We start from the raw sequence: 17,290 nt of genomic DNA, 5'->3' as shown, positions 1-17,290 counted from the left end.
CATCTGGATGTAAGACAAAAGAAAAAGTCAATTGTAAATAAATAAATCACAAACAAAATTCATACTCTGCCAAAACAAACAAAACGTTCAACAGGAAATGTAATAGTAAATCTGAATGACTTTTCTTTGTCTTGGATTAGGAGAAAAGTTCATGAATTGTAATACCTGACGGTAGACATGTTTGCTTAAACACTCAATTTTGATTCCAATTTTCTGTCATTATATAGGACCACTATGTACGTATAGGGTTTAAAAAAACATCAAGAAGAAGTGTATTTATCGATAGACCAGATTTACAAATTTGGAGTATATCATATATTTACAAACCTACCTTGGCTGACACCGCCTCCAAAAATAACAATAATTTTAACTATAATATATTATCGTAATAACTTTGCTGACTTTTAAATAGTCTAAATATTTTTAATTTCATTTTACATAGTATAAATCTAAAAAATATTGTGATCATTGTTTGTTATTCATAGGTTTGTGTTAAGTTAGATTTAAAGTGGGTAGGTACATACTTATCTCCTTGCGTGGAAACACAGAACGTACCTACATATTGGTAAGTAGAATAAGTTACTTGATTATTAAGTTGTAGAATAATAAGCAATTATTTTTTACTTTTTAGAGCATATTATTTTTTTTATCTTTTGAAGTCGGTTTTTTTTTGTCAAAATTTTTGTTTCTAAAAGATTCGGCCGAGTATCGCTAACGTGCTCCTTAGAATTGTTCCGTTCCCTTCCGTACCGTTACTTTGTCATGGATCCTATGCTCAGAACCTTACCAAACTTTCACCATAGTACCCTTGAAGTATATCCTTTATAATAAAAAAAGAATCATTAAAATTGGTTGGCACAATTTTGAGTTATTCACCTATTTATCGCGCACATACATAATGCACATTTAAGACTTATATCGTTTTCATAAGGATACCATCATCGTAACAGGATAAAATTAAAATGGGGCCCCACGGGAAGCACTACCTTTCAAACAAAAAAAAATTATCAAAATCCAGTGAAAAGTTATGAGGTAACAGACATATAAAAAAAAAAATACAGACGAATTGATAACCTCCTCCTTTTTGAAGTCGGTTGAAAACAAACAATATTAACTTAAACGTAATAAGATAAACAAACCGAACAATAAGAAGTTTAGATTGTTTCTCCTTTGGTGTTATTATTTCATAAGGTGATTATAGTACAACCGTGTTGAATATGCTTGAACGTAATAGAAATTACTTGAAATATTGAACTACTAATTTATTTGTGTAGTCATTTTAAACGATATTCACCTATTTGCTTATTTGCATAATTTATTTTCTCAGTGATGATTAATCTGCATCGGTGAAAGTATCGCTCGCCATTTTGAACTTTTTTACGTGTGTAATGTAATTTTTATACCTTATTTATAGCGTGAAACGTTTGAATTGTTTACTTGCAAAGTACGAAGGAATGTTCATTGAAATTTTATCTTATATCGTAAGTTAAAACTACAGCAGATTATGATTTAAATGTAACCGATTTTAAACGATAAAAAATAATGAGCAAATAAGCTGATAACAAAACCTAATTTTGATAAATAATTTAACTATTAAGAATGTTAATTTTTTTAAGTCGTTATGTGAATTGCTACTTCGCAGAACTACACCCGCGGGTGAGAGTGGCGAGCGCGGCGGCGGGGCTGACCCGCCTCCCCCTCAGCCGCCGCCGCGCCCCGCCTGCTAGCACACTCTTAACAAATAGACATATAGTGTCACGGACTTTTTTTTTATTATTAAAAGATCTTTCATACACATTTTTTGAGTAACTTAAAACGTTTATGCTGCGCACGCATCGAAAGTCCATATGTGAATAATTTTCCCCGTTTTTGCAACATTTCTCACTGTCGCTGCGCTCCTATTGGTCGCAGCGTAATGTTATATAGCCTAAAGCCTTCCTCTATAATTGGACTATTCAACAAAAAAATAATTTTTCAAATCGGACCAGTAGTTCCTGAGATTAGCGCGTTTAAACAAACAAACAAACAAACTCTTCCGCTTTATATATTATATATAAATATATAAATATATAATATATAATATATAATATATAATATATAATATATAATAATATATATATAATATATATATATATATATATATATAATATAATATATAATATATTAGTATACAATATAGGCTTTTGTTTATTTCTAATATATGTTGAATAAATGGTACCGTGGGTGAATATACGGTAAACTATAACGTATCGCATCACATCGGTAATTTGTCGTAAGACCACAAGCAGCATATTTAGTACTAGTGATATTATAAGCCATGGACTGTACTTTTTCATGTACCATGTATATTTTTTTCCAATAAATAACTTAAATTTTATAGAAATGATTGTATAAGAAAATTAACAGTGTGTAAATATCTCGCTGCTGCGCAGTGCCTTATAAACTCTTAAGGGAAGCATTGGAGCTAAATCAACCACGCTGTTCCAATGAAGGTTGTTGGATAAACAAGTGACCGGAAATTTCAACCGACACGTGTAGATTTATTAACAACAATTTCTTACGTTGCGCGTAGTCGAGTACAAAACTAATCGTAAAAACAAATAGAGCAAATGAAAATTCAGTAGTTAAAGTAACAGCCCAACTGTGAATATCCCACAGCTGGGCAAAGGTCTCTTGTCCCTTTGAGAATACGGTTTTTAGTTTAATCTACTACGCTGGCCCGAATGTGGGTTAGTGAATACTCGTTGCAGATTCATCCATCACGTGCAGGCTTCCTCAGGGTATTTTCATTCACCGCCGAGTGCGCAATGAATTACAAATACAAATAAAGCCCCTGGGTGAACTTGCTCCGGGTTTGAACTCAGAATCATCGCCTTTGATTCATGTCTTGTCTGACCTCTTTTGCTATTACGGCTCTGTAGTACTGACACTATAAATAAACCGATCAATAAAAGGTAATAAAAAAAACCTTAAAAAAAGAAGCAATTACAAAGACTAGAGGAGAACGTCTCTTTAAAAATGCTTGATTTTATTCGAAAAATATGCAACATAATATTATTGGCCCAATGCGTATGAAATGGTTGCCAACTTCAGTGACCGACTAGACAATGAGTACAGTCAAGAAGGCATGCATACCTGCATATTACTTTCCAGATAATACAGGAAGCGCTGACATAGTTCAGTGGTTTCGAGTTTCTTAACCGAAGATTGCGGTTCAAAACCACTCATGTGCTTAATTTATGTTCATAATTCCTCTCAAAATCATCAATTAAATATGAGAACTGCATATGTATTATAGTACGACGCAATTTAAACGTAGCATCGACAAATTAAAAAAAGAAAACCATCGTCAATTTGGCGAATGTTTGGTTATGTGACATTATAAATTATTACGTTTGCGTAAAGATCATTTTCGCATAAGAAATATATAAAAAAATGATGATTACGAAGACCACTTAATTCGGATGTGATCTTATGATTTTTTACGAATTTTGCTGATGCTACAACTATCTCATCATCATCCTCCTGCCCTTATCCCAATTTTACTTGGGGTCGGCGCAGCATGTCTTCTTCTTCCATACTTCTCTGTCGGACGTCATCTCACTAGTAACATTCTTTCTAACCATATCGTCTTTCACACAATCCATCCATCGTTTCTTGGGTCGTCCCCTACCTCTATATCCATCCACATCCATTCTCAAAACCTTTCTCACAACATGGTCCTCATTCCTCCGCATAACATGCCCATACCAAGACAGCCGGTTTCCAGATAGCTTCTCGGTTACCGGTGCCACTTTCAAACTTCCTCTTATGTACTCATTCCTTACTCTATCCATTCGCGTAACACCACACATTCCTCTCAGCATTCTCATCTCCGCCACATGCAATTGTCTTTCAGTCATCCCTTTTATAGCCCAACACTCTGATCCATATAGAACAGGTCTGACCATGGTCTTATATAGATCTTCCCCTTAAGTTTAAGGGGAATACGGGGGTCACAAATTGTTCCCGTAACCTGCCGCCATTTCATCCAGTCTGTGTTAATCCTGTGCTTCACCGTTCGATCTATTTCGCCATCGCCTTGAATGAGTGAACCGAGATACCGGAAGTCGGAGCAGACTGGAAGGGCCACGCCATCAAGCGCTATGGCTTCAGGACCGGAGAGACCGCCGAAATCGCAGAACATGGAAAACGAAAAAATTATGATAACTTCGCCAAAACTTGTTAAGGCATTCAATTGCTATGTAATATATACATTATTATTTATTGCGTTTTAGTCCGATAAAACTTAAGCGAATTATTTATTATGAACGTGAAGTAGATAGGGAAAATGATTATTTGAAAGTTTAACTACTGATCATAAGGTTAATGTCCTAATAATTAATCATATCATCGTCATAATTGAATCTAGAATTATTATTATTGAAAGATATTAATATGTTATTAAATAACATTTTTGAATCGCTTCGGGTGGTTTCAATCGTGTTAAAAGTTCCTGCTCTATATCTCCATTAACTCTCCTATATTGGACTATAAAATGCAAAATCAATTTTTCAAATCTAACTGGTACTTCTCAGTGCAAGTGCTATCAAATAAAAAATTAAAAAAAACTCTCGTCACCAGGTCTTCCTGATATTGCCAAGTTATAAGCACAGGTACTCAAACGCTTTAAGGTCCAATTCAGATCCTGATACTGGTTTGCTAATGAAAGCATATCCGTGTAGTATCTAGAAGGAATTTTCTCTCTAACGATATATGCAAATAAATTCTCCTACATTAATTTCCTGAACACGTTCACAAGACAAATGGATTCAATAAAGATGGAACGGACTTACTCATGTAATATGTAAATACATGCTTATTCCGTAATACCTATGTAATTAATTTCCATGTTAGTTTTCTGGTTAGATTAAAAGGCAGGTCATGAGGTCCTGAGTTTTAAGCCCAAACCAGAGTAAGTGCTGTTATTGTTTCTGCTAAGTTAACCTTAGCTGCTTGAAGTTTGAAAGAAAACAGATTTTGCTTTCTTTAATATTTTTTATTGTAAAATATATTATTTTATTTTATTTAAATATCATAACTTAAATTATCTTTTTTCAATTGAATTTAATAAAATAAATATATATATATATATATTAAATAGATATAAAATACATATATTATTAATCGATACGCTCTGTCCAAAAGATAATAATTCTATTATTTAATTTAAATTTTCTGTAATAGTTAAATTGTTTTTACTAAAAATTATTAAATATTTAGGACATATACATAATAAATATTCGTATTTACTTCAACCGAAACCTCATATAAGTGTCAAAGAACATATATTTGTGGTTGTGAAGTATTTTATTCGGTATTTTATTCTTATTAAATATGTGACTTATTAAATACAACAAATCGAAATTCTTGTGGTATCAATAGAAATACTTTTTAATTTCTGTAACTAGCACGAGTACTATGTATAAACTTTAACGAAAATAGTTTTTAAAGAAATAGCTGTTGTATAAGTAATTTCCGGATCTTTGTAGGTTCTCTTGCCCTCTCAGAGATAGGACAGAGGTATCTTTTTTTGACGGTAAGGTTTTGCGTTTGCCCGTCTGGGTAAATATTACCCCCTCATCAGATATTCTACCGCCAAACAGCAGTACTCAGTATTTTAGTATTCCGGTTTGAAGGGTGATTGAGCTACACGCACAGAACTGCAAGCACAAGGGACATAACATCTTAGTTCCCAAGATTGGTGGCGCATAGGTGATGTAAGGAATGCTTAATATTTCTTACAGCGCCTTTGTCTATGGGCGGTGGTGACCACTTATCAGGTGGCCCATATGCTCGTCCACCAAACAACGCTATAAAAAAAAAACGAAATATTGTGAACCGGAACAAACTACTTACAATTTAACGCGTAATTTATCTAAATTATGATCTTTCGAAGTGAATTTAATTTAAATTATAGTGCGTTGGGATATGGTGGGCTATGGGGTAAAGTCATACCGATTGAATTTCCGACTGGTTCGAGCATTTTTTATTAAATTTGTTTTTTAGCTAGTAAAAATGCTTCTATAGCCACTAAAATACTAAGTATCGCTGTTTTGCGGTAGAATTGGTCTTGTCTGATGATTTTTGGTACCAACCCAAGCGATTACCTAAAGTCCTGCACTCAAGCGAATACTACGGATACATTTTCAGGGAATCCGCTGCGACGGAAATATGGAACGCACGACGTACTCTAGTGCTGGGCGTGAGCGTACTTTTGGTTGTGCTGTTCGCAGCACCCGTGCTCGTTGTGCTACTGCAGCACACTCTTACCACTATACAGGTAAGCTCACTTCACTCAATTTTAAAACTTTTTTTTTTTTTTTATTAAGACATTTATTTCTTTAGTTAATTCTACCTGTACGTCTTTTAATTTCTATTATAAATAACCATCAATGTAAATCATAATTGACAAATAAATTAGATATTGATTTGAAACTGTTGAAGAAAAGTTTTACATAAATAATAATCTGCCTGTAAATTTTCCACTGCTGGGCTAAGGCCTCCTCTCCCGTTGAGGAGAAGGTATGGAGCATATTCCACCACGCTGCTCCAATGCGGGTTGGTGGAATACACATGTGGCAGAATTTCGTTGAAATTAGACACATGCAGGTTTCCTCACGATGTTTTCCTTCACCGCCGAGCACGAGATGAATTATAAACAAATTAAGCACATGTAAATTCAGTGGTGCCTGCCTGGGTTTGAACCCGAAATCATCGGTTAAGATGCACGCGTTCTAACCACTGGGCCATCTCGGGCCATCTCAAAAGTTTTATTATTAGTTATTAAAAAAAGCACTCATACCTAACTGTTGTTCTAAATGAACATAATAGAAGAGATTATCTCATCAGTGGCGTTATCATTTAATAATTGTAGTGCTCCTGTAATTACACTGGTTGGCTCACATTTCAAGCCGGAGTAGTGCTGTAATGGTGGAATAACTGATGAGGCGGTGGTACCCAGACAGGCTTGTATTAAGATCTACCACCAAGTCAAACCTCCTTGCTAGTTAAATAGAGATTTTCAATACAATCTTAAATCCTTTTCCGGAATAGTATTTCTAAATTCTAACTTTTTTATTAAATAAACTCAAATCAAATGTATTTTATTAGAGTAAACTTTACAATAAAGCGTTTTAATGTTTTAATATTTAAACACTACCATCGTTTCTGAAAGGAGCCTCCAGTGAGAAGAAACGTCAAGAAACTTACATAGTTGCTCTTTTCAAAGAAACAGATTTACAATGCTGTTATTCACAATGATTGTTTAATCAGTCCTAGACGTAACCCGAGCCTAAATCTAGGCGTTTTTTTTCAAAAAGTATTCTTATAATCAATAATAAGTTTTATTGATAATTTTGTCTTAATAAACTTTTATGAGCCGAGATGGCCCAGTGGTTAGAACGCGTGCATCTTAACCGATGATTACGGGTTACAACTCAGGCAGGCACCACTGAATTTTCATGTGCTTAATTTGTGTTTATAATTCATCTCGTGCTCGGCGGTGAAGGAAAACATCGTGAGGAAACCTGCATGTGTCTAATTTCAACGAAATTCTGCCACATGTGTATTCCACCAACCCGCATTGGAGCATTGGTGGAATATGCTCCATACCTTCTCCTCAACGGGAGAGGAGGCCTTAGCCCAGCAGTGGGAAATTTACAGGCTGATTATGCTTATGTTATGTAAACTTTTTAAGCTCTTTGACTAACTCAAATACTATTTATGTTATCTCTTTGTTTTGACGCGTACTTAAGTAATCTTAACTTATACATTTTAAACGAATATCAAACCTCAAAAATTGAGTGCAGATAAACAATTTTCAGATATTCACAGAATCCATAGAGCTGAGTACACAACAGCTGATGGCTGAGAAACAAAAAAGTGACATGTTGCTGTCGAGGATGTTGCCGATGCCGGTGCTGAGGAGGCTGCGAGCTCAGAGGACGGTTCCGGCGGAGGCTTTCGACGCTGTCACCATCTACTTCAGCGACATCGTCGGCTTCACCAATATATCTGCAAACAGCACGCCCATGGAGATCATCAATATGTTAAACATGCTGTACAGGTTTGTGTAATTTTACGTGACAAATATATTTAAGCAGGAGCGATTGGTATCTTTTAAGCAAGTATACTAGTGATGCCAGTTACGATGAAACTTAACCACGATAGTTCGGTGACTAGAATTATACTATCAGATTTGACCGGTGAAGCGCATATCTAAAGTCGATAACAAAGTGATGTGTCGTAGGACACACGCTTGGAACAAAGTTACTTTCTCTATATATTATGTATTTTATATAACATATGTAAAAAAAACAATGTTTGAGAATAACTTGTAAATTGCCCCAAGAAGGATTAATTGACTTTGCGGAGTCGGAAACATAGCGTTATAAGCTTATCCTTACGTCTCGTACACAATGATTATCTCTGATTCTATCAAAGAGATTAATGTTGCTGAGAATATACATAACATTTTTGTAAATATATTGTGACGATACTGTTAATATTCCCACTTCGTTAAAAACATCGCGAAGGGACTCTAGTATTATTTTCAGTGAAAGCCTAAAAAAAGAGTATGTATTACTGGCATAAACATAATTTTTGCGTTATAATTAATCTTGTAAGGTGAAATTATTAAACATGATTTGATTAAACTATGTAGATGATTAACGGTAATATTTACATTGATATGTTAATAAAGACGCAAGATTAAAACTCACCACTCAACTATGGAGTGATGTAGCGAGGTAGGTGCCTATATATATATATGCCTATATATATATAAACTAATCGAGAGATATACAATACATTTGGATATTGTTACAAAAAAAAAATCTTTAACAAAAATATTTTCCGATTTAAAATACTCATCTATGATTGCCATACGAGCGTCATCGTCGTCTAATTAATCTTAACTTATTTTCTGTAGAGGTAATTGATGCGTAGAACGCAAGCGACAAACCTTTCGTATTTGTATCTTGCAGTTTGGCGCTGATGTGGCAACAGCGTTATGTATGCTAAGATTTAGAGCTAATAAATCTCGGCTTAAAGAGGAAACATTCAAACGGCTAACGGGGATTTATACTGAGTATTTAATTCAATATAGAGAATTGTATCAGATTCAATTGAATTATGATTAAGCATTCAGTTTTATTTATTAAAAGATAATGTAATTAAAATAATCGCCATTAGATTATAATATGGGGTTATCGGTAACGTTGATCGTTTGAACCGGCACTTACAACCGTTCGATATGGTATATGTATTATCTAAATTACAATATTTTGGTTAAAACCAACATTTACAAAAATCATCAAATTAAAAAAAAAACAGTCCACGTACTTTTTAAAAAAAAAGTCATTCTCTTTTTCTTACTTCTTTCTGTAATTTACTATATATATATATATTTAAAAATATATATATTTAAAAAAGTGTACTTTATTAACAATATAAATCGAATAATAATTATGCACCGAAATCGTCTGAAAGTCAAAAATTTCAATTGGTATGTTGATTAGTAACAGAAACATGTAGACACACAAAAATCTTCTAAGCTCAATCAACTAAAACAAAATGGCCACTTGGTCAATACATCTGTAGAGATACAAAAGGACGAATAAAAAAAAATTGCTGTCTTTTTAAAAGTTACTGACAAAGACCCACAACGGTGCCTCAGTTTTATCCTAATAATCAAATCAAATCAAATCAAAAATCTTTATTCAATATAGAAGTGTTTACACTTACTTATTGATTGTCAAAAATCTACCACCGGTTCAGAATTTAGCACCTCGGACCTGAGAAGAACCGGCGAAAGAAACTCAGCGGGATATATATATATATATATATATATATATATATTTTTTTTTTTAACATATTAAATATATTAAAAGCTAAATAAAATTATTATATATATACTTACTTGGTGATAGGGTTTTGCGCGAGCCCGTCTGGGTAGGTACCACTCACTCATCAAGTATTCTGTCCTCAAACAACAATATTTAGTATTGTTGTATTTCAGTTTGAAGGGCGAGTGTACACTACAGGCACAAGGGACATAACATCTTAGCTCCCAAGGTTGGTGGCGCATTGGCGATGTGAGGAATGGTTAATATTCCTTACAGCACCAATTTCTAAGGGCGGTGGTGACCATCAGTTGGCCTATTTGCGCGTCCGTCTACCTATTACATAAACATAAAGTACAAGTATTATCTTTAGGTAATTATTAATTTCAAAAATTAATTAAATATTTTTTCTAGAAATATTGATTACATTGAGTATACAAGTAATTCAATAGATTTAAATTTACTCACTTTCATTCATCTCTGTTCTACGACCTCTATCTTTATATTGAGGTGAATTATGTCGAAGTAATTATAATTATAACTGATCACTTAAATGGAAATACGTAGTATATACTAATAATTTAAATGTGAATCTTATATTTTTAATTAACATATTTTCGATTTATTAAAAGTTGACAAAATCAATATATACTTTATTCAAATGTGCTCTTTCCATTACTTATGAATACCAATTAATTTTATTGTAAAGCTGTGTTAGATTTATATAGATAGATCGATCATAAACTGAATACTGTAACAAACAGTATGTATTTTCTAGTTTTAAAGCGATAACCGATATCTATGCTAACTATCAGCGTACAGACAGAAAAATATTTTGATGTTATTTCGCGTTCTGTATCTGTTTTAAGTCATGTCGCCTTTTATAATTTTGTGTAGTTTTTTTATCATTGCATTTATATTAATATTTCTAATCGTTTCAAATGTTTAAGTAAATTTCGGATTACGAAAACATGTCAGTATGATTATTACGTATTTTGATAAAATCTTGTTTTTAAATGCCAAAAATCATATTATTATATTATAAATTTTCTATCTTTTCGAAGTTATTTATTATTAAAGTGATTTTCAATCAATACTACGATGTTTGTTTATTCTTATTTATCTATAGCATTATGGTAAACATCAACGGTAATTTTTTTATCTAATTTCAATACGAGTATATATTATGTTCCAGAATGTTCGATGATACAATAATGCATTACAATGTATACAAAGTGGAGACGATAGGAGATGCGTATATGGTCGTATCTGGACTACCTCAACGGAACGGTGAGTCATCATTTTATCTTGGATATCCCCGGATAGGAAATCCTAGGGACATACCACACACAGTACACAGAATGGAGCCGACGGACACTCTTTAATATACAGCTGATAAAATTGATGGAAAAACAAATAGATTAATAATAAAAAAGTGAAATTTTCTAACAAAATAATTTAAATGGAAATGAAAACAATGTAAAACACCAAATTAGTCCAATAGCCTGTAAAAACGGTAACGCCGCGAGCAGGGCGAGCGTTGGACGTACCCGCTTCCCGCACCGTCCGATTTGACTTCAGCCGGCTTTAAACTTTAAACTTTTCGACCTATTTTGGTCGCCAGTATAATTTATGTAAAACTATCGGAGATAAAAGCATTTTGTAAATTAATGAAATGAAAAAAAAGTCCTGGGGCTAAGTTAATGAATGAATTTCATTGTTTTTTTGTGTTTGGTCTTAAAACGCTATATATTATTTTTATAGGGTATAAAATTGTTACGATTTAACAAAAAAATTATTTTAGAGAAAGAAAAAAAGTTACTGGCCGGCTATAGAGAACTAATGTATTTTACATTAAAAAATACATTTAAAAAAGGTTTACAGTTACAATGGAATAAAATCAAAACAAAACCTATCATAGATTTTGAAATGCCTAAAAGATATTTTGAATAAACGCGAAGTTTCGCGCGCAAACTACACGCGCAAAACACATTAGTATGTATTAACTCAGCTTTAGGATTTAAAATCCTCTAATCTACTAACTTTCAGAGCATCTAGCAAACAGACTAATCAATAATTATCTTACCATTCTTGTAGGCAATCGCCACGCGTCCGAGATAGCGGATATGTCTCTGGCGTTGATGCGCAGCGTGCAGGGCGCGTGCGTGCCGCACCGACCACTTGAGACGCTACGAGTGCGCGCTGGAGTCAACACCGGCCCTTGCGTCGCCGGCGTCGTGGGCGCTACCATGCCACGATACTGTCTCTTCGGTGACACAATCAACACCGCTAGTAGGATGGAGAGCACGGGGGAACGTGAGTTGACGATTTATCTTATAAACAAATTACAACCAAAAACAGGAGAGAATGTTTAATGTTTTGGTGTACGGTATATTTTTTTACTGACGAACAATTTAAACAATATGACGTGGTCATGTGGTGGAGTTTTACTAAATCCAAACCCTTGCTGGTTCCGATAGATCGCCATAGACGAATATAGCGAGGGCTATGGAGGGGTTCACATTTGGTTCGTAAATCAAGGTCATTCGATAAAAGTCCTTCGGCTATTACGAGTTGCTTCATATTTCGTCTAGCTGTGTCGGCTCATGCCTAATTCGTGTGCTAAAAGTCGAGGTGTCGAGAGTCAGTTATTTTGGACCTAAAACTCGTTAATTCACACATTGAGATAGAAGATCCTGGAGTTCATTAAGGAACTATAGGGATCCACTTGGCCATTCATACCGAATGGTTTTCTTTGAGAACCCTTGATTGACACATCAGGTCGAGTTCATTCTAGTATACACAGGCTAGCAGTGAAGAATCAGACTCGTTCGTCAAAGCGATCCCATGGTCTATCCTGTCCGAGTTGAAGAGGGCCATCGTAGACGTATTAGTAATAATAATACCAAATGATCCAGGTTCATTGTAGATACTGGGTAACTTTTGAAGATTTCCAAAATATATTTAACAACTATAACTTATTTATTCTTTAAAAAATAATACTAGCAATGTTCCAAATTAATTAAGGAATAACTAATTTTCCTATTTACCCCTCCTTTTAAGCTTATCACTTGTGTTAGGAGTGGGGACAACAAAAGGCCAAGGGGTCAGGATCGATCCTGCGACTTTGTACATCGCTAGGCGGCCCGTAAACCATTGCGCCATTGACGCTGGTCGGATGAATTATTAAGACCATTTTTTTATTCACAGCAATGAAAATACATATATCACATACGACGAAGACGGCTTTGGATATAATCGGAAATTACATGGTGGAGTCACGGGGAATGGTCGATGTCGCGGTAATTATTGCAATTCATAGTTTCCTAAATATTTGGTTTAGATGCGATTTGGAATATTGATAAAATAATCCACGTCGAGTGTTTTTCATTATTTTTTTTTTACTATCGATATTATTAATATTCTTTAAATTATTCAATATACAATTATACAAACAACTTTTAAATCCAAATTGGGGATCTAACCATTTTAAGATTTATTAAAACTTAGATTTATACTATCTATACAATACGTCCGAATAATCCCAATCCCAAATACCATCATTAACTCCTTCACCTAAATCGTAATTATTTTTTCAATATCCTAAATGTTTATATTAAATTTGAAAGGCATTACCTTTATATTGCCATCACTCATCTCATCCAAACGCTTCTTGGCAGCGTTTTTGCTGGTAGATTGGTTCCCGGTGTGAGCTTGGCGTGCATAATGTTATAGGTTGGCGGACGGGCAAATGGGTCACCTGAAGGTAAACGATCACCACCGCCCATAGACATTAGTGCTGTAAGAAATGTTAACCATACCTTATCGTCATCAATGAGCCAACAATCTTGGCACCTAAGATGTTATGTCACTCACCCTTCGAACCTCAACACAACAATATGAAGTATTGCTGCTTGGTGTTAGAGTATATGATTAGTGGTACCTACCCAAACGGGCTTGCACAAAACCCTACTACAAAGTCACCATTGACGAAAGTTTTTAGCAAAAAAATATCTTAGTAGGCTTTCACAATGTCCCAAGTGGAGTTCGGTGGGTTCTCTGATATGATGAAATCTTACGGCGCTCAATTAAAGTAAGCTTATTTTTTCCAGGGCAAAGGCTTGATGGAAACCTTCTGGCTTCTCGGGAAAGTCGGGCAAGTCCAGATGGAGAGTCCACGCTGTCGTTTGCAGGACTACGACCAGAATGTTCTAGAACTACTTATTAAATAGTTATATTTTGTTGTTGATTGATAAATTATTGAATAAAGTATTCCGTTTTGTTTTTTATTATCACTATTTTAGCTACGTTCAGTTTCACCAAATCATATCAAACCAAACTATTATTTATTTAAGTAAGCTTATAAAAGCGCTTATAAATTTGTTATGGAATTGCATTAAATGTAAAGGTACTCCCTTATTCGGTTCAGAAAGTACATTTTACCGACAAGAACCGGCAAGAAACTCACTTACACGTTACTAAAATTTAACATTAAACTATTTATAAAATAAACAGCCATTTAATCCAGTTCAAGTTATATCTTAAGATTAATCATTATAAATAGAAATAAAATTAAATATTCAAAAATTTTAATACAACGAAATATTCACGGTGTTTATAATATAATGCTTATTATAGGATTATAATTAACTGCGCACCACTAACGCCATCTTTTAAATTACGAGGAATCACGATTTGACTGGTAGTCGGTCTGATAAAGCGTCGTCGTATCGGTAGTTGGCGGTACTGTTGAACGCCGCCATTACTGTGGAGTAGTCAACTGAAAATATTTGTTAAAAATTGTTTTGATTACGTTAAAGACACATATTTAAAAGTCAACGACTCTTCGGATTACTACAGAAGATTTTTTTAGATTAGGTTTAGACAAATTTGTACTTACGTAATAAATGTCCCGATGGATATATGTTGATAAAATTTTATTTGGTCCTTCCGCTAAATCCTTATTTTTACCTATTTGGAGACTAGTTATTAAATATAGTCATATTGGATTAAAATTTAATTCAAAATATACTTTATATAGGCTTGTAATAGCACTTTTGAATCGTCGGTTCATAAATGTAAAGCTAACATATGTTGTTGTTCGGAATGTAGATTCAAATAAGAGGAACCAGCTAGATAGTTGTTTTATATAAATAAAAGTTAATATTAGTATGTTTGTACTCTACGTGTTTCTAAGCCGTTTCTCCGATTGCGACAAAATATTGCGATGTTTTGTATACGCCCGAAAAGGTATATGTCCCAAAATAAACGTAAATTTTTCAATGATCTGATGGACTGACACTTGTTCCCTTGTAACGAGGACGGGTATGGGGAAATAGTGTCATTATCAAGCAAATAGTGTTGAGAGCCGGATAATGTTATGTCTCATTTGCAGTCGAAACAGAGATCTTGGAATAGTTGTACAAAAACCTTCATAAAAAATACATGATCACTTTATTAAACATTAACAAAACTTGGGACAAATTATTCCATAAATGCCTACTCTTAATGAGCCTCGTGGAATTAGTCGTGATGATGGTAAGAGACCTGATGGACTAACATTGGTTCCCTGGGAACGAGGACGGGCCCTTGTGTGGGACGCTACATACGTTGACACGTTGGCCCCGTCTCAGATCCGAGAAACAATGTTAAGAACTGCTGCTGCTGCGGAAAAAGCCGAAGCGAAAAAACGATCTAAATATTCATGTCTTATAATATATCGTGCAAAAAGCTTCATTAAAATTATAACACCTCGCCTTATTGCTTCCACTGGTGACAGGAGAGACTGGTCCATTTTTTGCCCAGAGGAACAAAATTGCGATTCAACAGGAAAATGCTGCTAGCATTGTTGCCAGCATACCACGCGGTCATGATTTGTACAGCAACTGTTTTTAAATTTTATTGGTATATAATCAAGAAATTAATGTTAATAATTCTTATGTAACTAATTAATTATTATGGAACAGTTAATTGTAATCACGCCTACAAGACCTGTAACCAATGACGATGTCAATGAGGATAATTGTCTCTTCCTTCGACATAGTTATATAATTATTCTGTTCGTGTATAATATGTCAACGAACTCGGTCCCTTCGAAAGGCACAGTGGAATCGTAAGATTAAGCTACGTGGCGTTGCGATAGGATTCCAGGATATTTTAAATAAAGTAAATTATTCTTTTCTTTTTCTACTATAAAGTTTAAAAAAAAATTAATGCTCTGTAAAACTGTTATTTTTTTATTTTCGTTTCGCTTTCACGGTTTTCAACCAAACCAGGCAACCGATTTTGATGAAATTTGGTATGAACCAAGCTTGAACCCCAAGAAAGAACCAAGGTTCATACCTAAAACCAGATGACCAAAACCCGAAGCGAGCGAAGCCGCGGTCAACAAATAGCATTGTTTAAATTCACACAAATTATACTAATTTGAATAATAAATTTTCTATAATATTATTTGGAAAACCTTTCGTTACGTCACTATTGCGCTTCCAACTATTCCAAGATACTGTAACCCTTGACACTGGCTCACTCACACTTCAAAGGAAGACGCATAATTAACATGAAAATGAAATAAAATTAAATATACATAATGTCGTTGTTTTAATTCATTCGTTAATATTTTCCTTATCTACTGGTAATTTCCATATTACCGAGAAGTTTAGTATAATGTTCCTTGGCGAGGAACAAAGCTGATTGTTATTTGAAAAGTCAAATGATACTGACTTCACGCGATAGAATAAGAATTTTTAATTTTTTTTTTTAATTATGTCATGTAAACATTCGCCAGCCGGTCATTTATTTGCTCCGCGTATTTCACATGTTTGTACACGTCGTTCGAATTTCAAAATATAAAATTATGAAATAAACAGAATATCTGTTTAATTAGTATTTTTTTTAATTAATGTGAAATTTATTTTGATAAAGATTAAAAAGTTGTAATAATTAAATTATGATAAAGATGTCGATAATTTCATACATTTTTTTTTTAAATAAGGAAATTAATTTGTGATTGTAATTCATTTCGTGCTCGGCGGTGAAGGAAAACATCGTGAGGAAATTATTTGGGTTAGTTTCAGTAACGAAGATTATTTAGAAATTGTAAAATAGAGAATTAATTAAAAAGGGTAACAATTTAACTTAATTTGTATTATTATTGGTATAATCACTGAAAAATAACTAAAAACCTAAAAAAATTATCTGCTTTTGTTTTAAGTATAACACTATGCGAAAACGAAATTATAAAAAATAATTTATTTATCGGATTCAGTTATGTTTTCGGATAGATTTTTATTACGGATATACGATTTCAGAACTCCATAAAATCCCTGGTCTATATCAATCCTGAAACTATAATCTAAAATAATATGAAAGATCAGGCCAAAATTTACATGCATTGGGGAAAAATC

The 17,290-nt window shown here is 33.7% G+C and overlaps 1 protein-coding gene across 1 annotated transcript in view; it reads left to right on the top strand.

The window, feature by feature from the left end:
• The window catches only part of LOC113402470 (adenylate cyclase type 7-like), a 151,523-nt gene extending 137,352 nt beyond the window's left edge, over positions 1 to 14,171 (top strand). Inside the window, exons 10-15 of the mRNA XM_064216606.1 lie at positions 6,193 to 6,322; positions 7,866 to 8,107; positions 11,080 to 11,174; positions 11,982 to 12,200; positions 13,095 to 13,186; positions 13,997 to 14,171. Coding sequence (XP_064072676.1) covers positions 6,193 to 6,322; positions 7,866 to 8,107; positions 11,080 to 11,174; positions 11,982 to 12,200; positions 13,095 to 13,186; positions 13,997 to 14,116 — 898 coding nt within the window. The 3' untranslated portion in view covers positions 14,117 to 14,171. The remainder of the gene's footprint in view (positions 1 to 6,192; positions 6,323 to 7,865; positions 8,108 to 11,079; positions 11,175 to 11,981; positions 12,201 to 13,094; positions 13,187 to 13,996) is intronic.
• The last annotated feature ends 3,119 nt before the right edge of the window (positions 14,172 to 17,290 follow it).

The sequence above is a fragment of the Vanessa tameamea genome, chromosome 13 (assembly GCF_037043105.1).
Source record: "Vanessa tameamea isolate UH-Manoa-2023 chromosome 13, ilVanTame1 primary haplotype, whole genome shotgun sequence".
Lineage (NCBI taxonomy): Eukaryota > Metazoa > Arthropoda > Insecta > Lepidoptera > Nymphalidae > Vanessa > Vanessa tameamea.
Note: the sequence above shows the minus strand (reverse complement) of the source record. Positions and strands in the feature narration are given on the sequence as shown.